The 24773-nt window shown below is 41.9% G+C and overlaps 4 protein-coding genes and 1 pseudogene across 4 annotated transcripts; 3 read left to right on the top strand and 2 right to left on the bottom strand.

Annotated features, from left to right (window-relative positions):
- Positions 1 to 595: 595 nt before the first annotated feature.
- On the top strand, positions 596 to 916 carry LOC125886818 (histone H4). The gene has a single exon (XM_049573144.1). It carries the CDS (start codon positions 605 to 607, stop codon positions 914 to 916), a length of 312 nt encoding a protein of 103 aa, XP_049429101.1. The 5' UTR covers positions 596 to 604.
- A 1924-nt stretch (positions 917 to 2840) lies between these two features.
- On the top strand, positions 2841 to 3519 carry LOC125886799 (histone H1-like; annotated as a pseudogene).
- A 5983-nt stretch (positions 3520 to 9502) lies between these two features.
- Positions 9503 to 10089, bottom strand: LOC125886811 (histone H2B 1/2-like). The gene has a single exon (XM_049573137.1). The coding sequence runs from the start codon at positions 10074 to 10076 to the stop codon at positions 9702 to 9704; it is 375 nt and encodes a 124-aa protein (XP_049429094.1). The 5' UTR covers positions 10077 to 10089; the 3' UTR covers positions 9503 to 9701.
- A 4377-nt stretch (positions 10090 to 14466) lies between these two features.
- Positions 14467 to 14964, top strand: LOC125886805 (histone H2A-like). The gene has a single exon (XM_049573131.1). The coding sequence runs from the start codon at positions 14525 to 14527 to the stop codon at positions 14909 to 14911; it is 387 nt and encodes a 128-aa protein (XP_049429088.1). The 5' UTR covers positions 14467 to 14524; the 3' UTR covers positions 14912 to 14964.
- Positions 14965 to 22689: 7725 nt separating this feature from the next.
- Positions 22690 to 23378, bottom strand: LOC125886794 (histone H1-like). The gene has a single exon (XM_049573115.1). The coding sequence runs from the start codon at positions 23352 to 23354 to the stop codon at positions 22743 to 22745; it is 612 nt and encodes a 203-aa protein (XP_049429072.1). The 5' UTR covers positions 23355 to 23378; the 3' UTR covers positions 22690 to 22742.
- Positions 23379 to 24773: the final 1395 nt, after the last annotated feature.

Here is a 24773-nt window from a genome sequence, read left to right on the forward strand (position 1 = left end):
TAATATAGAAATATTTCTCTTGGAACCTCAGGGACATTTTTTGTTATTGTGATAATCCAGAGAAAAGCGCTCTTGAATCTCATTGATATGATATTGTTTTTCTAAATGCTAAACTTTTTACTTACAAGAACACGTTATTTAACTCAGTTAATTTTAGTGAATTTTTAGCTTTTGTCATAAAATTCAAGACTCTTCTCAAGTCACTCAGTTATTCTTTGGTTCCTAAAAACGTCCTTGCATCTTTTTGTCTCTTTTGTTTGTGCTAATTTTACGCAATTGTCTTGAAACACTGTTATTTATATGTTTTATAAATAATTATGGAACACTTTTTGGTTTTATATTTTTACATGTGCTGTTATTAACTACCTGATGTTTTGTATATGATCAAAAAAGGCGGTTTATAGATGAGTGATTCACAGTAGAATAATAATTTCCCGCCTCGACTGTGAAGGTGAAGGGTTCATCCTAGTGTCCTAGTTTCTATTGTTAGAACAAATGTCTCCGCCCAGCAGAGCTCAACTACGTCCGCAGCAAGGATTTAAATATCCACGTTCACAACCTCTAACCTTCAGTTTTTCTTCAGAACAAACTAGACTCTGATAGAATGAGTGGTCGCGGCAAGGGAGGAAAAGGACTCGGTAAAGGAGGCGCTAAGCGTCACCGTAAAGTTCTCCGTGATAACATCCAGGGAATCACCAAACCCGCCATCCGCCGTCTGGCTCGCCGTGGTGGAGTGAAGCGTATCTCTGGTCTGATCTACGAGGAGACCCGCGGTGTGTTGAAGGTGTTCCTGGAGAACGTGATCCGTGATGCCGTCACCTACACCGAGCACGCCAAGAGGAAGACTGTGACCGCCATGGATGTGGTGTATGCTCTGAAGAGGCAGGGCCGCACTCTGTACGGCTTCGGAGGTTAAACATTGACTGTTCATCACTCGAAACCAAAGGTCCTTTTAAGGGCCACCTTCTTACTCATCTAGAGCGTAGACTTCCTCTTAAAATCAAATAGTGACACCCTTATGTTTAACTTAGAATATAACTAACACTGTTACAATGTCGTTCCATCTCAACTACGTAGCCCTTTAATGCAAGATAATATAACCTAATGGAAATGCTATCAAAAGATACATAATTACTTCTGAGAAGAAGTAAATTTATTGCTAGTGAGGATGATCTATTTGGAGATAACTGGGGAGATGTGGCTTTTGGATGATCTGGAGGAACAACAAACAAGTTCTGCAAAAAAGATCATAAATATTAAATGGAAAAATTATAATCAAAATAGTCCAAGAAAAAGATACAAAATATAACACTTTGTACATGGAGAGGTTTATTGGTAGTTTGTTGAAGATCTTTTTTGTCTTTAACTACAATTAATATCCCAATCTGGGGTCCCACCTGTCCAAAATTTAAAGTTTTGCAACACATGGTTAAAATCTCTAACTCTAAAATACTCATGTAGTAGTCAACTCAACATGTGTACTTTAAATCCACTACAGTTAAGAATAGAATAAAGCTGGTAAACCATTTTGGATGTTGCCTCATTAATAAACAAATTCTGTCCCTGTAAACAAAAAAAAGACAACCAGAAATCCATTTATTACACATTCAGAGTTCAGAGTTTGGAAGTATTTAGATTGTATTTTCACCATCTTGAGGCTGTTGTATCACTTCTAGCCTACAGAAAAAGTAAGTTTGTTGTTGTTATTATTTTTAACTGATTGTGTCATTGATGTCATTGATGAGTCTGGGGTTACACCTGACCTATAACACACTGCAGAAAGGTGTTTTATTTTGTTTATTGCACTGATTTTGGTCACTTTGGATATCTCAATGTGTCACAGGGTCATTTGTGATATAGATGTTTGTAATGGTCCACAGACACTGACACATTGTATGTGTAACATTAGTGTATTAAAATCAAAATACAGATACTTCTTCACCTCAGTATGGTAAATAAAATGCACACAACATGTTGAATTTTGTTTTTCCAGTTACAGTGAATCAACCAGCTCAGACAAACCCCAACAAACCCAAAATGTGTCTGACTGCAAACACTGCACCACAAGTGGACAAAGAGGAATGGGGATGAGAGCATGTATTTGACATATAATCACACACACAGTACATGGCCCTCTGTATGAGGAAGCTGTCCAGGGTGCTTGTGCACACAGACAGGAGGCATTTCTGCTACCAAAAGGTATTCATTTATTTCTATTATTAAACACATTTCTGTTCTGTTACACAGCCTGTTTGGAAATGAGTCCATTAAAATCTAGTCACAATAATAATGACATGTTCACAGTCACAGCAGCTCTAATACAAGTCGGACTAAAAGGCGGCCATCATCAGTGTGTTTGCTGCGACCAGAACAACTTCAGTTTATTCCAAAGTCATCGACAGCAGACGGTTGTTTTTACACCGAGTCCCTGAGCAAACATGTGGGCTGCTGGAAAACGGCTTTGATGGAGCTGTGATGCATTTGAAGTCATTTTAGGAGAGAAATGAGTGGGAAATGCAACTGAGCAGTGCTGGCCACGGCGGTGAATAAGTGAGGTTTGGAGGCTCCACAGACAAAATGCAGAGAGCATCAGAGCTCTACATGACTTGAATATGAAGAGACACAAGTCCGCTATCGGCTCCCTTCACTGTCAGCCTTCAGCACTTGTCCCACATTTAGTTTTTCACCTTTTGTCAGTCAAGAGAAAACACAAGTGCTCCAGCTTTCACACTGCACAGAGGAGCCACGGGCTGGGTTGAGTCTCCACGGTTCTCATGCTGTGTTTATGTGCAGCCTCCTGCTCGGAGTTTTCAACAGTCCAGTCAGACTCTCGAGTGACACTGAGCAATAGTAACATTATGGCAGAAGAAGCTCCAGCTCCAGCCGCCGCGCCGGCCAAAGCCACCAAGAAGAAGGTTACTAAACCGAGGAAGGCCGGTCCCAGCGTCAGCGAGCTCATCCTGAAAACTGTGGCCGCATCCAAGGAGCGGAGTGGCGTGTCTGCGGCCGCCCTCAAGAAGGCTCTGGCTGCCGGAGGCTACGATGTGGACAAGAACAAGTCCCGCGTCAACATTGCCATCAAGGCTCTGGTGGCTAAGGGCTCTCTGGTCCAGACCAAAGGGACCGGGCCTCCGGCTTCAAGATGAGCAAGAAGGCTGCCGAACCGAAGAAGGTCAAGAAGCCGGCCAAGAAAGCCGCTCCTAAAGCCAAGAAGCCCGCAGCGGCCAAAAAGCCCAAGACAGCGGCAGCCAAGAAGCCAGCAGCCGCTAAGAAGTCTCCCAAGAAGGCCAAGAAACCCGCAGCGATCAAAAAAGCAGCCAAGAGCCCCAAGAAGGCTGCAAAGAGCCCGAAAAAGCCCACCAAGAGCCCCAAGAAGGTGGCCAAAAAGGCCCCTGCAGCCAAGAAAGCCCCCGCAAAGAAGGCAGCCAAGCCCAAAGTCAAGAAAGCAGCAGCCAAGAAGAAGTGAGCTGTCATCAGTCTCATCAACAAACTACTCACAGAAAGGCTCTTTTAAGAGCCACCCACACCATCTTTAAAGAGCATTTTCCTGTTTATTATCTTTCCAATACAAACAAAAATGTTAAAATAAATATGCATAATGTATTACTACTGAATATTGTTTACATTGCCTAATTACAGCTGTATTAACAGTGGTGGAATGTAACTATGTAGTCTTGTTTTGAAGTGTCTAATAGTTTTTCCATTTTATCTTGGTTTATAGCTTATTTCTCTATCTGTTTCCTCCACTACATTTATCTGACAGCTGCTTTAGTTACTTTGGAGATCCATATTAATGATTCAACATAGGCTATATATCAAACTAGTAAATGATGATGTTTCACAATTGCTAAAACACTAAACCCCATCCTCTGAACCAAAGTCTCAGTCGCCTAAGCTCATTTTTCAAATCGCACACTCTTTTGGCCAAACCTTAAAAACTTTTCAGGTACTCAGACTCAATTTGCAAAACTCAGCGGCTTATTTCTGCTAAACCTTAAACACATTCTCAGTCACTAAACATATTTCACTCTGTGATACACTTGTGTTGCAAAATGTGAACACAACTCCAACACAGCTGTCATCTTTTACACACAGCTCAAAATTGGACACGTTTCTAAAGATGTGATCAGACCAATTGGGCAGGATAAAAGTCAGTTCAGAGTGCACAGGTGGCACATGTGTATCCATCTACAATGCTGGTATCAAGCATATTCAGATATACATACCAATGGCATCTCTGTGGTCATCTGTGCACTCATGCAACCAGCTTTTTTCTGACCTGATTTTTGCGTGGGAGACAAACAAAGGACGCGCACCTGCATGCTGATACTAATTTCATCACCGGAAGTTTAGGTCGCCTCACCTGTTATATTAATCAGCTCACAGCCCCCACCCCCCTCCGTTATTTTGTGTGCTACTTAAATTATATAATATAACATAATTCCATCATTACAACATGAAAAAAAGTCTTTAAGTTTTTGTCTTAACAGACAGAAACATACAGAGAAGCAGAGGAGGAAGAGATTGTGTGAGAGGTGGTGGACGAGGAGGAAGGGGATGGGGAAGAGGCCAAGGAAGACCAAGAATAATCATTACTGATGAAATTCGGGCAACTATTGTACACAGTGTCCCTGTTCATGGGATGACAATGAGAGAAGCAGGGCAAAGACTAAAATCCAATCCAGATTCTCTTTTGCCAGCATCATCAGGACATTCAGGTAATTGCTTCTTGTTGTACAACATTTGACATACAGAATATTGCACTGTCAGTACTGTAATGTTCATTACAATATTATTTTTACTGGCTGTATATGTTCATAAGTGCATTTTCCCCTTTGTAGAATTGAAAGACGACCAAATGAGGATGGAAGTACTGCTCTTTCCTTCCAACAACAAGAAGCACTCATTGTTGACAAGGTCCTTCAAAATAATGCCATCCGACTCAATCAAGCAGAGACTGATTGAAGACAATGTCAACTTTGATGGAATCAACAGTGTGTCTTTGTCAACTATTGACCATGTCCTCCAATGCAACAGACTTAGCATGAAACAAGTGTACAGAGTACTTTTTGAGTGCATCTCTGCAGGAGTCAAAGATCTAAGATATTAGTATGTGAAAGTACGTGCAACCTACACACTCTCAGCACTGATGCTTCCAGTACAATTCTATGCTCATAGGCTAGTTGTAGTTGGGGCTGTTGTGCTGACGTATTGTGGTAAGCGTGTTGTGTCATTTCCTGGGTCATTCCTACTATTCGGTGCCATTTGAGTCCCCATGACATAGTATGGCATATTTTGTGTAAAAATGGTCTAATACTTATTTCTAAAAGCTTGGCTTACTTGGTGAACCGCCCTCTACCATAGAATACAATAATATGTACGCAGGATTAATTAAATTTAAAATAATTACCCTAATTTTAGGACAAGTTGGCTAAACTGCCATGTCCCCAATGACGTTTGCTCAACTTAAGTTACAAATATAAGGAATAGAAATCAAACAAATTCTACATTTTTCATTACTGTTGTATAGCCTCATTTCTAATATTCCTCATCAAATGTTATTTTTTGTTATTAATACATTTTTACTGCTTAAAATTTTTAAAATATGTTGTGTCCCTGAGTCAACTGCCCCCGTTACTCTGATGCAAAGATCCCTGAACACGCCCCCTGATTCTTCATCTAGTCACATGACACAGGAAGTAGCTCACATTTTTGGAGGGAAAACCAAATACAAGAGGCAAAGTAAGTACCACTCTTTAATCAGCCTTTTTTTTCCCCAATGTTTTAGAATGCTTGACTGATGTGGAAAAGCATAAAATGTCCTCCCTGTTAATTTGTTTACAGTCACGTTGTGTAATTAAATAAATAGGGGAGTTTAGGGAGTTAATAAAGGGATGGTCTTAACAACCACAGGTATAAAGCAAAACTCACTTTAATGCGACTAATGGCCTAGAATTGTTGTAGGAGAAGGCACGTCTTGTGCTGGAGCTGAAGGACTCCGCAGACCATCTGATAAGAAGCGCAAAAGTCCCCATCCGCACAGGCCGCAAGTGGAAAGTGCCCGCTGAAGTGGAGAATGCCATCGCCAGCCTGCAACACAAGGAGGTGATGGGGTTAACCCACACAGGTTGCGCTGGCCTAGGCTGGGGCGCTCCACAACAGTTCTGGTCCAAAGCCACCAAGAGGCAGCGGAAGACCATGGTGGTGGACGAAGTCACCAGGGTGGAGCAGGAATGCTTCCACATAAAGGCGGTATCCCAGGGCAGCCAAGGAGCCTGGATGCGATGGGAGGCTACTGTGCAGAGGCGCATCAGCTGGGCAGACATCTTGGGTACGCCACAGAGCAGACTGAGCTTGCTCATCAGGGCAGTCTACGACACGCTCCCATGCCCCCGGAACCTCACCCAGTGGTTTGGGAGTGTCTGCTGTGCGGTACCACCAATGCGAGCCTCCAGCATGTCCTATCAGGATGCAAGGTGGCTGGCTCAGAAGATAGCTGGTGTTCCCAAGAGAGATCGTGACAACCACTCTCCGACCAGATGTCGTCATGTGGTCAGCGGGTGAGAGATCCGCCCTCCTGATAGAGCTCGCCATCCCCTGGGAAGAAGGCATGACAGCAGCCCACCAGAGGAAGCGCCTCGCCTACACTGAGCTGGCAACAGAGTGCCGAGAGGCAGGCTGGAAAGCCAGGGTATACCCTGTTGAGGTCGGTACCAGGGGCTTTGCTGGCAAAACGGTAGTCCAGCTGCTCCTTAGTGCTGGTATGTCAGGGACAAGTCTGTTGGAAAGCTGTGAAGGAGCTGGGAGAGGAGGCTGAGAAGGCAAGCTACTGGCTGTGGCTTCGGAGGAAGGAAAGCGGTTAGGGGCAAACACCCCTTTAAGGGCAACTGCAGGGGGTGGCGGGGAGACGTCCCCATAAGCCCTGTGCAGCCGGGAGGCTGGGTAACTGTCCGGGAGAAGCATGCAAAGCAGCAAACCAAAGCCCACGGTTCACCACCAGCCTGTTCACGTTTCTAACCACTTTTCCCCACTCAGCGACACACCCGCTGAGGACAAAACTGTGGTTATTGGCAGCTCTATTCTGAGGAACGTGAAGTTAGCAACACCAGCGGCCATAGTCAAATGTATCCCTGGGGCCAGAGCGGGTGACATTGAATCAAATTTAAAACTGCTGGCTAAAGCTAATCATAGATTTAGTAAGATCGTTATTCACGTCCGCAGCAATGACACCCAGTTATGCCAATCGGATTCCCAAAAAAATGTCCCGTGAAATGTGTGCTGTGCCTCGGTTATCTACACAGCCAGTGAATATGAAAACACTATTCTAATGAGGTTTTTATTAGGCTGAGTGGCTCAATAACCCCGCCCCCTTCATGAAGAACGATCCACATGACGTACGTGGATCGTTCTTCATGTCCAGCAAAGAACTGGTGCCACTCTGGAACCGTTTTTTCTGTCTCACCAGACACTATGCAAACATGGAGACATACCTAAAAGTATGACTTGATAATACAAGTATGTGCTGTGATAAATGAACAATCATTCATACACAATCTCCTACCACCCATGACTGCTGACACGTTTGTGACATTGTACTGCTGAACCTGTGTTTATCTACTTATGAAATAATGAAAAACTTTTAAACTGATTCTTCTATTCTTGTACACAGGGAAGAGGAAGAGAGACAGCAACACAGAGCCGCTTGAATACCTGGAGAGGGCAGACAAGAGGTTCTTGCAACACATTAAGGACCTGAATTATGCCTTGCTGCAGAAGCTGGAGACTGACACCAGTGTGTTTCTTGGACTGATGGGGCGCATGGTATCTGTGATGGAGACCCAAGCCCAGAAATGAGCAGCTGTGTTTCATGGGAAGTTTTAGTTTTGCACATTCAATGCACACTTGTCACTTTTATCATTAGCATGTTTTTTTGTATTTAAATAAACTCCTTTCTAAAGAGACATGTCTGCTTCTGTATGTTTTCACTTAATAATGTACAATTTAACTGTGTAATAAGTTCAAGCAAGTAAAGCTAGTAAAAACAAGTCAAGAACTCAACAGGTTATGAAGATGCTTTTCATAGATGATTTCAGTCACTGTTTATAAAGAAATGAGAACATGACAGCCATAATCATTTCTATGAATTTATTGAACTGAAGGATGAAACAATATGGTGACATGAATTAATCCAGCAAACACAGGTAAAAGTAGTCAGGTAAGCAGCAACAAAACAGCAGAAACAATGGAGAGTAGCAGCCAAAACATGTGCAGCATACACAACCAGAACTAAATAAAACAAACATTTGAATGGCAGGTTTTTAGGAGGCACCTCCTCTGTCCTTTCAATCTCCCAAAAGCCATTTCCACAACTGACCGTGCACTGTATAATCTGTAGTTATAGGTGTGTTGTTCAGAGGTCAATCTGCCAGTGTCCGCAAAGGGCTTCATGAGCCAGCTCTGCATGGAGTAGGACAAAAATGCATAGGTAAATAAGCACGTTGAGTAGAGAGTGATCAATACTAAAATCAATATCCATCATGCTATTTAACCCTTATGCCTCATTTAATAAAGTTTTGTTTGTATTGAAAAATAAATGTGTATGCACATGTGTGTCTGTACATAAATGGTTGTATGTGCAGATACATACAGGGTCTTGCAGATCTGCATTCATAGCATGTGAATGTGCTGTGCATTTAATGTATGAGGAAATGTACAGCACATTTGAAGTGTAATATATCATTCTATTGAGTTTATTACACTCTATTGATGCCATATATATATATATGAACACAGTCAAAATTATCAAGAAAATTAAGTGACAAACTAAGAATGTTCTTACTGGGGCATATGGGTTAAGAAAATGAGGTTAAACATAAATCACTGACTTGTATTTTCATACAGTTTGTTTACATACATTTCAAATAGCAGAGTTCATTTCACAGAGCTAAGTATCCTCTTTTGTCCAGCTGAAACTACAATAAACTAGCCTTCAGTTGTCTAAATAAGTACACATAATGTTACACATTTGCATTGTGAATTAGCTGTGCTCTGCCAGCTAACATTAGCATACAACAAAGGCTAACATAACAATCTCAGTCTTAGTAAGAGACAAACCGTGTTAGGTGATTACCTGTCTTCTGGAATGTAATTGCCGTCCATACAAATCTTGTCGAGCAGCAATGACGTGGCACCCTAACCACCTCAAGCCGTGGAAAAGCAAATTGGTTCTCAGCTGGTTAGCAAGTTGAACCAACTGAGAACCAGCACTGGAAATGCTTTGGTGGAAAAGGGGTAAGTGGCGCCAAAGAAAATATTCATGACTGTACATGCGTGCAGAGATAAACCCAATAGCGACAGCTCTTAAAGGGCTACGCCTATATGAAATAGAACTAATGATTTCCTTCTTGTGTAAATTGAAAAGGAATGGCATTAGTTATATTAGGGTATACATCATTTATTTAAATAGCTTAATTTTATATTTAATATTTATAAGTAATGGGTATCAGTACTGAAAGTATGGGGTTACACACAATATACATACAGAACATGCTGATTATTGTCTCATTTTTCTATGGCGCTTTAACATTTTAGTCGTAAACGTCCAATCATTAATACACAGTAATTATTTTGGAAAAGTCTTCAGATAAAGTGGGTGGCTCTTAAAAGAGCCGTTGGGTTGGTGTAGGAAGCAGAAGGACGATTTACTTGGAGCTGGTGTACTTGGTGACGGCCTTGGTGCCCTCAGACACGGCATGCTTGGCCAGCTCACCGGGCAGCAGCAGGCGGACGGCGGTCTGGATCTCCCTGGAAGTGATGGTGGAGCGCTTGTTGTAATGAGCCAGACGGGAGGCCTCACCGGCGATGCGCTCAAAGATGTCGCTCACAAACGAGTTCATGATGCCCATAGCCTTGGACGAGATGCCGGTGTCGGGGTGGACCTGCTTCAGCACCTTGTACACGTAGATGGCATAGCTCTCCCTCCTGGTCCTTCTCTTCTTCTTGCCGCTCTTGCTGACGCTCTTAGACACGGCTTTCTTTGAGCCCTTCTTGGGCGCTTTCACGGTGGTTTCAGGCATGATGACGACAGTAAGTTTCTTCCAAAACGAATGGAGTTTACTGTTGCAGAACGGTAAATTTGTATCCCCCTGATGCAAATAATACTGTGCTGTCGCTCACACAGGATTGGTCAGTTTCCGAAGCTGAGGAACAATACAGCGGGTGGGTGAGGGGAGAAAGACGAAAAAAAAATCGTGTTATTTAAAAAGTTAAAAGAAATAGTCGGTGTCGGGTGAAAATATAAAATTATTTAGCTATTTCAATAATAATGATATATACCCTGATATAGGCTAAATAATATAATTAATGCCACTCCTTTTCAGTTTACACAAGAAGAAAATCATGAGTTAACATGTGTTCAAAAGCTTCTCTTTCTGATCTGTAGAGGATTTTGAATCTTCACATCATCCACCTAAGCTGTTTGGACTCTAAAACAAAAACTAGAATAAACATATCTTCTCACATTTGATAGCTTGAATATGTTACAGTAGTGACTGATTATTCTGATCATTTAGTAATGGAAGCCTCTGTCCTGTGTGCCTGTGTGGGGGTAATGATTAAAAAAACAGAGGAAACTTAATGTTAAATATCTAAATAATGTTTAGGCACAAAAGCCACTGGGTACACCGAGGTTCAGGTCAGCCTAGCCCGAGGTTTGGTGGTGGGAAACGCTGTGATGTGTCAGTAAAACAACTACAACTGCTGCCACAAACACTGGTGAACATGTCACTACGTGTCTTCAAAAAGACAACTAGTGTTGGTTTTTAGTTTGTTGGTGGTGGTCCGTAGCTTGATGGGCGTCTTGCTGAAGTGTCATGCCATCCACCATCCTCTACACCTCCAGATAACAACGTCCGCCTCCATATATTATGTAACTTTAGAAACCTTGATATGATAGAAAACACACACATGCAAGGTATTTATGGTTTGTAGTGACACACATTGCCAATATTTCATGACAACTTATTAGCCTATAATATAAGTCGGTAAAGTAACAGAAATAAATTAACTACTTTGAAAAAAAAAAACAAAACCCTCCCATTTTGAATCATGGGAAAATAAAATGTTACTCTCAAAAGTATCCTCATTCAAACGTTTGTAAGTCTTTCTAAAATGTAACAATGAAATATTTTGATAATATCTTTATATCTAAAATCTGTGAGCCAATAGAAGCCTCCCATTACTACCCAGCTGTGTGTGCATATTGTATGATGTGTATGAGCTTTTAGTGTAGCTCCATATTTGTGCTTTCAGTCAGAGTAAAAATTCTTGGAGCTCAGAAAGTCACAACATGGTTAAATCTGATAAGCATGATGTCGTTTCATCTTGTCTGTCCCAAACCTCCGAGTTTCCACTGTGTGGGTGTAGCAATGGGTCTGTGAGAGCTTTGAAACAAATAAGAAATGTTCACACATAAAGTCATTTAAATTGAATTCTAAAGCAAAATTATAAGATGAAAATTACATGAAGAAAAAATAAAACCAAATGGGAGACTAAAAAGAAAAACAAACAGAAAGTAAAAGCTTTCATCTTCTGTTGAAGAAAAGGCAAAAAGCAAAAAACAAACAAAATGAAAACATCACTGTCATGATACATAGGAACTGGCCGCTTTTCCCAGATCGCTCTTAGCACTAAGAGCTTCTTAAGAAGGCTCTTAAACCTCCTGTGAAAAAAAAAACGCACACGCACAGCAGGGAGTTAGTGCTTCGGGTAACAGCTGTGTGTTTTCACACATCTGCACATATATGTCACATTAACTCTTTTACAACTGTCAGCATGCTGCTGTGTATTTTCATAGTTTATACCTGGCGTGTTGTCTGATTCTCAGTGTAGATTTATATAGTCCACAAATCTGTCAATTTTGTCCTTCCATGAACTGGTCACGTTAAGATGATCATTAGCAGAGACACAGCATTGATGAATACAAGTAGGACACAATGTGGTCAGGATACAATGCAGGTCCTTAAGTTCATTTGTCCTTTCGTCCATCATTCATATTTTTGTATAAATACAATACATTTCCTTATGATTCTTATTTAGTTGTAGTCTTGTTTCGTCATGAAAATAGGTCAATAACAAATATTTATCATCTTAGTTTTTCATTAGAATTATTAGAACACACATACACACGAGCAGCAGGGAATTAGTGCGTTAGGTAGCAGCGCTGTGTGTGACTTATACGCCGATGAAGTGGGTGATCGATGTGCCTGACATCGATTAATTTAGGCCTAGTTTTAGCACAGTGGTCAGCTCCTGTTAAGAGCGTCTTAAAGAGCGATCTTAAGAAGGGCATTAAGAAGGCATCTGGGAAACACTCTTATCTTAGCGACCCTTCTTACCAAAGACTTTCTTAACTGCGCTTAAACACGCCATAGCATGTTCTAAGCAGGATAATCTATAGCAGGTGAGTGTTGAAAAATAAGGAAGGGATACATTATTATGATTACAGGATACATTATCCCTCTTAGAACATGGCTTACTACTAAAACATTCAGTGATGTGACAAAAAAAATAATGATTAAAACACGTTTTATTGATTCAAAAAAATGGGTCTGTACTCTGTATCCATGGCAACGGCAGCCTAATTATAATTAATTTTGTGTGTGTGGACTAACGTTAGCTGATAATAGGTTCGTTCGAGATGAGCCAGTCCTGCGCAGATTCGATCGCCGGCGATCGGCGCACAATGCATGCCGGTTAGTTTTGTGTCTGACTTCATCCCGACTTGCTCTGACGTATTACAAAAGTGGACGGCGATAAAACCGCGAGAGCGAGGCGGCCGCAGTTTTTAGAGCCAGGCGCTGCAGTTGCTCTCCACCGACTGCACCGCATGGCTCTCACCTGAACAGCTCATTGGTTCAGATGCCGACTCAACAATGTGACGTTTTAGATAAACTACTAATTTTTGTTGAATTTTAGAGATTAAGATTGTATTTGTCTGATCTGAAGGTTTATTCTGTGAACAGAAAACATGTTGTGTGACTAATGGTAACAAACTGATATATGGGTCTGATCACTTTTTTAATGAATTGACATCATTCTAGACAGGATGTTAGTGTGTCTGTGACTTCCTGTACGGACTGAAGGCTGCTGGAAACTGTCCGACTTCAGCGCAGCTTTTTGTCACCACCCCCCGCTGCGGCCGCCTGCTTTAGTCTATACTTTTCAAGCGAGGCGCAGTTCATCTCGAACGAGCCTACTGATGATCCTCAGTCTAAGGCCGTTGCTATGGTGTCCCTAGCAACGGAGCAGCACAGATGCCCAAAGAAATAAATGCCGCAGAATTTTGTTGACTGACCAATAAGAATCATGTATTTAAGAGTGCCATGTTCTAAATTAATTTATTTTATGACTATACTTAGCTGGTGTCTTGGCAATTTATTTTAAGAGGATCATGACTCGTAAGTAAGTCAGTGATGTTTCCCTCCAGGTCTCAATTGATGGGACAGAAAAATAGGTTAAGTGCATGAAATAAAAACATAATAAAGTGAACATGTTGGATTAGTCTACATTAACTGATTTCTGGAAGACTTAAGCTGTAGGAGGAAGATCCACTAAATAGTTAAATATTGATCTGCTGTGATTGATATTAAATGTATGTTGTGAGTAGAGAAGTGAGCTCTTGAGTGGGGAGTGAGGTGGCTCTTAAAAGAGCCGTTGTGGTTTCTGGAGCGGCAGCAGAGTGTTTAAGCTCTCTCTCCACGGATGCGACGGGCCAGCTGGATGTCTTTGGGCATGATGGTGACTCTCTTGGCGTGGATGGCGCATAGGTTGGTGTCCTCAAACAGGCCCACCAGGTAAGCCTCACTGGCCTCCTGCAGAGCCATGACAGCGGAGCTCTGGAAGCGCAGGTCGGTCTTGAAGTCCTGCGCGATTTCTCGGACCAGGCGCTGGAAGGGCAGCTTGCGGATGAGCAGCTCGGTGGATTTCTGGTAGCGACGGATCTCTCTCAGAGCCACGGTACCGGGCCTGTAACGGTGAGGCTTCTTCACGCCGCCGGTGGCCGGGGCGCTCTTACGGGCAGCCTTGGTGGCCAGCTGCTTCCTCGGGGCTTTGCCTCCGGTGGATTTACGAGCGGTCTGCTTGGTTCTTGCCATGACTTCTTCTTTCTCTGGGAAGGAGAATGATGCAGTGAAACGACGTGATGCGCTGCTCTTAAACTCTGAAAGCGGCTGTGAGATGGTGACGCTGCTTCAGACCTCCGGCTCCTGATTGGTGAGGGGCTCCTACGGAGGTCAGCACCGCCTGAAGGAGCGACCCACCGCCCGAGACTCCGCTGCTTATTGGCTGGAAATACTTTCAAAAGCTCCGCCAAAATTCAGGCTGGGCCGCCCTCTGCTGCTCTGCTGAAGCCTCTTTTCTGGTTGGTCTGGCAGGAACCGGCCCGCGCTCTGTGGATATATAGAGGAGGGTTTAAGCTGCTGAGGAAACACTTCTCTTTGTCCCGACTTTAGAGAGCATCTGAAAAATGAGTGGCCGCGGAAAAACCGGTGGAAAAGCCAGAGCCAAGGCAAAGACCCGCTCCTCCCGTGCTGGGCTCCAGTTCCCAGTCGGCCGTGTCCACAGGCTGCTGCGCAAAGGAAACTATGCGGAGCGTGTCGGTGCCGGCGCCCCCGTCTACCTGGCGGCTGTGCTGGAGTACCTGACCGCTGAGATCCTGGAGTTGGCTGGAAACGCTGCCCGCGACAACAAGAAGACCCGTATCATCCCCCGTCACCTGCAGCTGGCTGTCCGCAACGACGAGGAGCTCAACAAGCTGCTGGGCGGAGTGACCATCGCTCAGGGCGGCGTGCTGCCCAACATCCAGGCTGTTCTGCTGCCCAAGAAGACCGAGAAGGCCGCCAAGTCCAAGTAAACCTGGACACTCTCTGGCTGCTGCAAACCAGCCCCCCAAACGGCTCTTTTAAGAGCCACACAATCACCTCATAAAGAGCTCTGATTCTCATGTCACTCTGATGGACTTCGGGAAGGGGAGAGGGGAAAAAAAAAAAAAAAGACTACAATATAACTGTTTATGAAACACCACAGTTGATCACTTAAATCTTGAAAAATCTGCAACATACCGGTACTTTTTAAGACTATCAGTAAGATTAGGCTAACTGAACAAGATTTAAGTAAAGCAAAATTGTTACACTTTTGACGCTTTAAATAGGCTTTAATATGATCTTTATAGGGAGGGGGGAGGGGAGTGTTAGTGGATTCAACGACGAATCGCATTGCTGATTTATCACATCACGTGCTCTTGATATTGTAACGTGGACCCAGAATAGACTCTGCAGATATAAAGTTTGGTGTAGCCATAGCAACGCTCTTTATAAACAACAAGCCTTTCAATACAAGCAAGTGCTAGCGGATAGTGGGTTAGACTTAGTGATGTGACGTTCCCAAACGACCCGAGTCTTTGAACCGGCTCTGTGAAGTGAACTAGTGAGCAGTAGAGATGGGATTTATGGCTCTTTGAGGGGGAGCCGGATCTTGGTGAGCCGTTCCTTTCAAAGAGCCGTTCAAAAAACTGGCTCATTTGACTGATTTTTATATTTATTAAGTTTTAAGAAGCCAGCCTGGTGGTAACTCATTTTATCTTGGAAATAATTTACTGGGGGGTATGATGGGGTAAGATTTGGAACAAAATAATACAAAATTAGATATCCCACCAATATCTGAGTTTGAATTATTCTGAAATATTGATTATAACCTCATTTGACATGTGTGGACTAGGAGGCCATTTACACGTTGCCGGCTATTTTCATAAACGGACATTTCACCGTCTCCGTTTTCAAAAAGATCTTCATTTACACTTACCCATGTATATATACACAAGAGCACGCCAAACCTGTAGGTGGCAGTGTAACGAGAAGCTCAAGCCTTCCATGTATCCATTGTCACCATAGCAACATAGGTCGCACTTTTGACACAAGCGCAAGTTACGGCGCATACTGTGACGTCGGCTGCCTATAACTCTGTTTATCTCCGTTTATCTCAGTTTACATGCAAACGCGCAACAGGAGTTTTCCAAAATCTCCACTCTGGCCGGAGTTTTTAGAAAGACTCGTTTTCAGAGGAGAAATCTCCGTTTGCGTGTAAACGAAGGGCACAAACGAAGGAAGATGTCTCCGTTTATCAAAATCACCGTGTACGCGTAAACGGCCTCTAGATTTTAAAGTCTGATCTGGATTCATTGTAAATATTCCACAAGGTTGCGCCATATCACTCTGCTTTGACAGTGACATCACTATTTTGGATTTACCCTTTATACAAATTGTTTGTATGTGTGTAAAGCTACCATGAGTTGTTATTCATGCAACACCGTGACCTTAACACTTACAAATAAACATTAAAAAACAAAGCAGGCTACAATGAATTTTGCTCAGGGGAGGAGCAAAGGAGGAGCACACAGTGATATAAAAAAAAAAAAAAAAAAAAAAAAAAAAAGAACGGTTCCCAGCTGCGACTCGGTTCCCATCGTTCATGTTAACGAGCCGTTCAATAGAATCGGTTCGTTCGTGAACGTCACAACACTAATGAGCAGCTGCACTGTCTTTCTCCCTCACAAACTAGACTCTCTCAACTTGTTACAGATCAAATCTGAAATTAATGGATACAGAGTAAATTAAAGCAAAAAACAAAGAAATTAGGAACTGGCTCGTTCACTCTAAAGAGCTGGTTCACTCATTCACTTCAAAGAGCTGGTTCAAAGACTCGGCTCATTCGCGCACGTCACATCACTACTGTAAATTAGTTTTTCTCAATTGCTAAAACACTAAAACCCATTGGCTGAACAAAGTTTGCAGTTGCCTGAACTCATTTAGCTAATTGTGCAGTCTGTTGTCAATACCTTAAACCATTTCACATGGTAAAACACAATTTGCAGATCTCACTTAGACTTTTCAGCAGAACTCTAAACACATTCTCATTCTCAAAACACATTCTGCACTCTAATGCACATGTCACCCATACTGGTAAACACAAGTGGCAACAATCAAATACAAATAGAGAACACATGTCATTGATTAAACACAATCACTGAAAAGTGATTTCACTTGTTTCAAATCATGTGACAAACCCAATATAAGCCAGTTCAGAGAACAAATAGGTTGTTGAAGGTGGGAAGGAGAAAGTCAGGAGGGAAAATATTGCTTGTAATGTCGACAAAGTGCTCTGGCCTGACCCAGCCCAAAGAAAAAAAAAGCACATTGATCACATGTTTACTCCTTTGATTTTTGTATTGTATACTGTAGTACAGTGCATTGTAGGCTATACTGTACAATAAACAAATTGTCTGGCCCTGAACATTGTGCTTTCCATTTGTTTACAGGACTGACTGCTCAATAGATTTTGACTGGTTGCAGGTTCATATCAACAAAGAACAATAATTATAGTATCACAGAAACAAAGGACAAGTTTGTGAGATGCAGGGTACAGTACTGTAAAAATAGGGGTACAAGGAGGAGGAAGAACAAAAAAAATGCAAAGAGCATAGCAGAGTATAATTTCTGATCAATTTTGAGCTACTATGATAGAACATGTTTTCAATCATCAAAAGACAATGACAGAAAAATATGAAATTTGTTTTGAGATTGAAAATGTACTTCTCCCTGAGAACTATATGTTTTGAACAACGTGTTTTCTATTTTTTAGTATATTGTTTACTGACTGCTTGATAGTGTATATCATTTTGATGGTTTTGTTTATGATTTGAGAGCAGTGTTTGGTTTTGAGCACAGGTAAATCTGTTTTGAGGCGAAAGTTTCATTTTGCATGAGGAGTCAGAGGTTTTGTAAATAGTGCTTGAAGCTGAGGTTTTGTGTTTAATATTTTCAGAAAATGGAGCAAGGTTTCAGAAATTGTGTTTTAGCAATTGAGAAAAACTGTAATAACCTGTTACTCGTAATTTGATGACTGAGATACAAATTCTAATTCAATTTGTAGTGACTGAAACTGACAACATTTAAATGTCGTTAAGAAATTCAGTTTATTTTAGGATCTAAAGCTAAAAATAGGCCTTAAAATTATCATGACAAAATCAGTCCGCAGTTAGGTCGATATAGTCTGTTTTTTTTTTTTTTGTTTGTTTTGTTTTTTTAAAGGGGGGATTTGTGTTTGTATTACAATTATATAATTAAGTTTTGATCGTGTTCATAGTAATGATTGAAACTATTATTAGTATTACTAATTCTATTAAAAAACGCTAATCAATCGACTGGATATAGCCACCATAAAACTGACATCATCATTATTATTATTATTATTATTATTATTATTATTATTATTATTATTCCTGTTTTCTTATTTATCTGTTTTATTCATTTTGAGGAAAAATTAATTACTTCTCCTTAAAGTATACTTAACATTGTAATGCATAATAATGAATCCATGTGTGTTCTCTTCATTTCATTTTCTCAGATTCATGTTATGGATCAAAATCAAGCTGGATATAAAACAAAAAGAAGACGACAGAAAGAACAAAAAACAACATAAATAACAGAATACTCTTTAAAACCACAGTGTGTAGGAATTTCTCCCATACAACGTTGAAATCATATATTGCATTCAAAGGGATAGCGCACTCTAGCGCCTCACTGTTTCAAATGCATATTGCAACAACAGTTGCCGCTGTGTACCAAAAAGCTATGATAACATTGATGAAACCATGGCTGTTTCTCAATATGCGTTCTTGTGCGGACTTGTGTTCTTGTGAGCTTGTGACACGTCATCAGTCACAGCCCAAGTACTGTTCCAATTCAAAGTTCACATCTAGCCAAGTTCAGTCCGAATGCCCGGATGTGTTCTCGCCACGCGCCTTTTGCCGGGGATGCATCGGAGCAGACTCGTGTGGACTTCAGACAGCCAGGTATCGCAGCATGCATTTTGCAACAATAATGGGAAATGGCAAGTGAGAGAAACTCGCACAATTGTAAGCTGTAATTAATGATATGTTACTGATGTTTTGTCATGGAACGTAGGCTAGTGTTTTCATGTGTAGTTTAAACTTCAGACCCGTGGTCGATGTATTAATATGGAGCCCAGTTGAATGTGAGGTCCCGCTAGATGACAGCGGTGTCAGCGCTCATACATAATAAACATATGTGTATGAGCGCTCAGGCTGCCCCACCGAGAGCAGCCTCTCTCAGGTAGTCCTTTTGAACTCGTTGCTGATATCTCTGTAGTGGTTAAATATGAAATGTAATTTGTTTGGGGAATGTCTAATGGGCAATATTCAGTCTCAGTATATAAGATATATTATTATATTATTAAATAGCCTTTACCAGGTGGAAAGAGCTGCTGATGGACAGGCCAGCGCCCGGCTCAACCTCACACACCTCATCCCTCTCCTCGCATCACTGTGCCGCTGCGCCGTTAGCTGTTAGCCGTTAGCTGCTAACAGCGGCGCAGTGATTCTGTCTCCCGTGATGCTGCATATGATCCTGCATTATGCTCAAACAGTGGGACTTTGTTTCAAATTTGCTGGGATAGTAGCGAAGCGTTTCTTTCTCCTCTCCTTCAGCTTCTCAGTCAAGCAGCGTTGGCCTGGCTGTCAAGGAAAACGCCGACGGCAGGGCTGTATGTCCCTTGCTGGGGTTGTATTCTCAAGATGGCAAAACGTTATGGAACCCCCCCAGACGACTTGCCCACACAATGTACAAACAAATCCAAAAAACTCCTTTTACAAGAATGCAGACATCAATTTTGTTTATTTTGCCAATAAACAACTGAAAATGTTGCACAATGTCCCTTCAAGGATGGTGGGGGTGGCTCTTAAAAGAGCCTTTCTGTGAGTAGTTTGTTGATGAGACTGATGACAGCTCACTTCTTCTTGGCTGCTGCTTTCTTGACTTTGGGCTTGGCTGCCTTCTTTGCGGGGGCTTTCTTGGCTGCAGGGGCCTTTTTGGCCACCTTCTTGGGGCTCCTGGCTGCTTACTTGGTTGCTGCCAGTTTATTTGCCTTCTTGTGAGACTTCTTAGCAGCTGAGCAGGGGCCTGTATCACGAAGCAGGATTAATGTCTTATCGAGGTAACTTCAGGGTTAACCCTGGGTTTTCGGTCTCATAAAGCCGGTTCAGTTCTTATCAGGGTAGATCACCATGGTAACTTACTCTGAACGGCTATCCTGCTCCGGAGCAGGGTAAGTTCAGGGTTGAATCTGATCCTATAAAAAGCACCACCCACTGGCCAATCAGCTGTTTGGAAAAAAAATGACTCCGCTGACAGAAATGCAGCACAGTCATGATGGGAAGTTTAATTAATTTGATTGGTTTTGATTTGAAAGTTTATTTTGAACATTAACAAGAAAAGAAAGCAACAACAACAACAGACAATGAAAAGATTGTTCAAAAAGGAGTGGAAAGAAGTTAAACTTTCATCCCACGCCTTCATAAGAAAGAAACTGATAATTTGCGGACACTTAATAGCACCATTAATTAGCGCCAACATTTTGTTTTGTTGGAGGAATTGATCCCTGTTAAAGATAATGGGCCTAACTGACAGCTTTGCTGCTGGAAATGTGGAAAGTAGCCTATCACAGCTGTTAATTTCTAACACAGGTCAATATCAGGATGATTTTATTCAGACTATCAATTTGGTGTTGATATGATTTAATTGTGGCGTCAGCTTTAAGCTTTATTGTAGCATATATAACATTATGACAAAGAAGAGCAATTTATCAGACGCAATGATGTTAGACGATAATTGTAATACACGCAATTCATCTGCACAGCATTGATTTCATGGGATTCAAGGGTGTGATCAGTGTCAGATGTACAGGTACAGGTACTGTAGCTACTTGAACCAGTGATGAGTAATTTAACCTACACATCATTTTATTTGCTACCTTGTTTTGTCTTGATTTTTCCCTCTCTCCTCCTCTCTTTCTTCTTTCCTGACCGGTTTTTCTTTTTTTCTTCTCTGTTATGTGATTTCATTGATGTTTTCACAGGGGAATTTCTTTGATAAGCTTTTAGTGGCTTCTAACCTCTCTGGCACTTTTCTTTTTTTAATCTTGTAAATTTTTCTGTTTTTAACATTACGTGCAAATAAACTAATCTAAACTTATATATGATCTAATGTTTCCTTCGGATGTCACCAGTGATAAAACAGTTAATTTATGGAACACACAAGTAACAAGAGTTAACAAGAGCTAATTCCTATTATTAAGTTAGTCGAAGACAGGGTCAGACTGGCCATCAGGTTTATCAGGAATATTCCCGGTCCCGTGGATAACCAAATGGCCCGCAGCTAAAAATCCACTCATTTGGAGGCGGCTTGAACCATTCACGTATCAGGACAGCACAGTGAAAGCTCACATTGTCCCAAACTATGACGTATACAGGATGCACTGCTTGCTGATTCAGCTGCTCATGTGCAGTCATAATATCCTGTAGACCACCCAGAAATGTAGGGAGATGTTCAGTGTTATATGGGCCTTGGTTTGCATGATGATGGAGACCCCCCAGTTATTTATGGCTGCACAAAGGGTGACATTGCCATCACGCCAGCCAGGGACTTCCACAATGGCACGTTGACCAATTATGTTCATTACAATATAGTTTACAGTACTGCAACTACTGGCCTATGGTAACAGTCGGCCTATAGAATTGTACTGGAAGCATCAGTGCTGAGAGTGTGTAGGTTGCACGTACTTGCACATACTAATATCTAATATCTACTAATAACTCCTGCAGAGATGCACTCAAAAAGTACTCTGTACACTTGTTTCATGTTAAGTCTGTTACGCTGGAGCACATGGTCAATAAAAGACTTTTTTATGTTTTTGTAATGATAGAATTATGTTATACAATTTAAGTAGCACGCAAAAAGGGGGGGAAAATGCATGCAGGTGCGCGTCCTTTGTTTGTCTCCCACGCAAAAATCAGGTCAGAAAAAAGCTGGTTGCATGAGTGCACAGATGACCACAGAGGTGCCATTGGTATGTATATCTGAATATGCTTGATACCAGCATTGTAGATGGATACACATGTGCCACCTGTGCACTCTGAACTGACTTTTATCCTGCCCAATTGGTCTGATCACATCTTTAGAAACGTGTCCAATTTTGAGCTGTGTGTAAAAGATGACAGCTGTGTTGGAGTTGTGTTCACATTTTGCAACACAAGTGTATCACAGAGTGAAATATGTTTAGTGACTGAGAATGTGTTTAAGGTTTAGCAGAAATAAGCCGCTGAGTTTTGCAAATTGAGTCTGAGTACCTGAAAAGTTTTTAAGGTTTGGCCAAAAGAGTGTGCGATTTGAAAAATGAGCTTAGGCGACTGAGACTTTGGTTCAGAGGATGGGGTTTAGTGTTTTAGCAATTGTGAAACATCATCATTTACTAGTTTGATATATAGCCTATGTTGAATCATTAATATGGATCTCCAAAGTAACTAAAGCAGCTGTCAGATAAATGTAGTGGAGGAAACAGATAGAGAAATAAGCTATAAACCAAGATAAAATGGAAATACTATTAGACACTTCAAAACAAGACTACGTAGTTACATTCCACCACTGTTAATACAGCTGTAATTAGGCAATGTAAACAATATTCAGTAGTAATACATTATGCATATTTATTTTTAACATTTTTTTTGTTTGTATTGAAAGGATAATAAACAGGAAAATGCTCTTTAAAGATGGTGTGGGTGGCTCTTAGAAGAGCCTTTTTGTGAGTAGTTTGTTGATGAGACTGATGACAGCTCACTTCTTCTTAGCTGCTGCTTTCTTGACTTTGGGCTTGGCTGCCTTCTTTGCAGGGGCTTTCTTGGCTGCAGGGGCCTTTTTGGCCACCTTCTTGGGGCTCTTGGTGGGCTTTTTCGGGCTCTTTGCAGCCTTCTTGGGGCTCTTGGCTGCTTTTTTGATCGCTGCGGGTTTCTTGGCCTTCTTGGGAGACTTCTTAGCGGCTGCTGGCTTCTTGGCTGCCGCTGTCTTGGGCTTTTTGGCCGCTGCGGGTTTCTTGGCTTTAGGAGCGGCTTTCTTGGCCGGCTTCCTGACCTTCTTCGGTTCGGCAGCCTTCTTGCTCATCTTGAAGGAGCCGGAGGCCCCGGTCCCTTTGGTCTGGACCAGAGAGCCCTTAGCCACCAGAGCCTTGATGGCAATGTTGACGCGGGACTTGTTCTTGTCCACATCGTAGCCTCCGGCAGCCAGAGCCTTCTTGAGGGCAGCCGCAGACACGCCGCTCCGCTCCTTGGATGCGGCCACAGTTTTCAGGATGAGCTCGCTGACGCTGGGCCCGGCTTTCCTCGGTTTAGTAACCTTCTTCTTGGTGGCTTTGGCCGGCGCGGCGGCTGGAGCTGGAGCTTCTTCTGCCATAATGTTGCTGTTGCTCAGTGTCACTCGAGAGTCTGACTGGACTGTTGAAAACTCCGAGCAGGAGGCTGCACATAAACACAGCATGAGAACCGTGGAGACTCAACCCAGCCCGTGGCTCCTCTGTGCAGTGTGAAAGCTGGAGCACTTGTGTTTTCTCTTGACTGACAAAAGGTGAAAAACTAAATGTGGGACAAGTGCTGAAGGCTGACAGTGAAGGGAGCCGATAGCGGACTTGTGTCTCTTCATATTCAAGTCATGTAGAGCTCTGATGCTCTCTGCATTTTGTCTGTGGAGCCTCCAAACCTCACCTGTTCACCGCCGTGGTCAGCACTGCTCAGTTGCATTTCCCACTCATTTCTCTCCTAAAATGACTTCAAATGCATCACAGCTCCATCAAAGCCGTTTTCCAGCAGCCCACATGTTTGTTCAGGGACTCAGTGTAAAAACAACCGTCTGCTGTCGATGACTTTGGAATAAACTGAAGTTGTTCTGGTCGCAGCAAACACACTGATGATGGCCGCCTTTTAGTCCGACTTGTATCAGAGCTGCTGTGACTGTGAGCATGTCATTATTATTATTACTACATTTTAATGGACTCATTTCCAAACAGGCTGTGTAACAGAACAGAAATGTGTTTAATAATAGAAATAAATGAATACCTTTTGGTAGCAGAAATGCCTCCTGTCTGTGTGCACAAGCACCCTGGACAGCTTCTTCATACAGAGGGCCATGTACTGTGTGTGTGATTATATGTCAAATACATGCTCTCATCCCCATTCCTCTTTGTCCACTTGTGGTGCAGTGTTTGCAGTCAGACACATTTTGGGTTTGAATTGTTGCAGTCTGAGCTGGTTGATTCACTGTAACTGGAAAAACAAAATTCAACATGTTGTGTGCATTTTATTTATCATACTGAGGCGAAGAAGTATCTGTATTTTGATTTTAATACACTAATGTTACACATACAATGTGTCAGTGTCTGTGGACCATTACAAACATCTATATCACAAATGACCCTGTGACACATTGAGATATCCAGAGTGACCAAAATCAGTGCAATAAACAAAACATTCTGCAGTGTGTTATAGGTCAGGTGTAACCCCAGACTCATCAATGACATCAATGACACAATTAGTTAAAGATAACAACAACAACAACAACAACAACAATAATAATAATAATAATAATGATAATGATGATGATAACAAACTTACTTTTTCTGTAGGCTAGAAGTGATACAACAGCCTCAAGATGGTGAAAATACAGTCTAAATACCTCCAAACTCTGAATGTGTAATAAATGGATTTCAGGTCGTCTTTTCTTGTTTACAGGGACAGAATTTGTTTATTAATGAGGCAACATCCAAAATGTTTACCAGCTTCATACTAACTGTAGCAGATTTTAAAGTACACATGTTGA

Source organism: Epinephelus fuscoguttatus, linkage group LG4 (assembly GCF_011397635.1).
Source record: "Epinephelus fuscoguttatus linkage group LG4, E.fuscoguttatus.final_Chr_v1".
NCBI classification, from domain to species: domain Eukaryota; kingdom Metazoa; phylum Chordata; class Actinopteri; order Perciformes; family Serranidae; genus Epinephelus; species Epinephelus fuscoguttatus.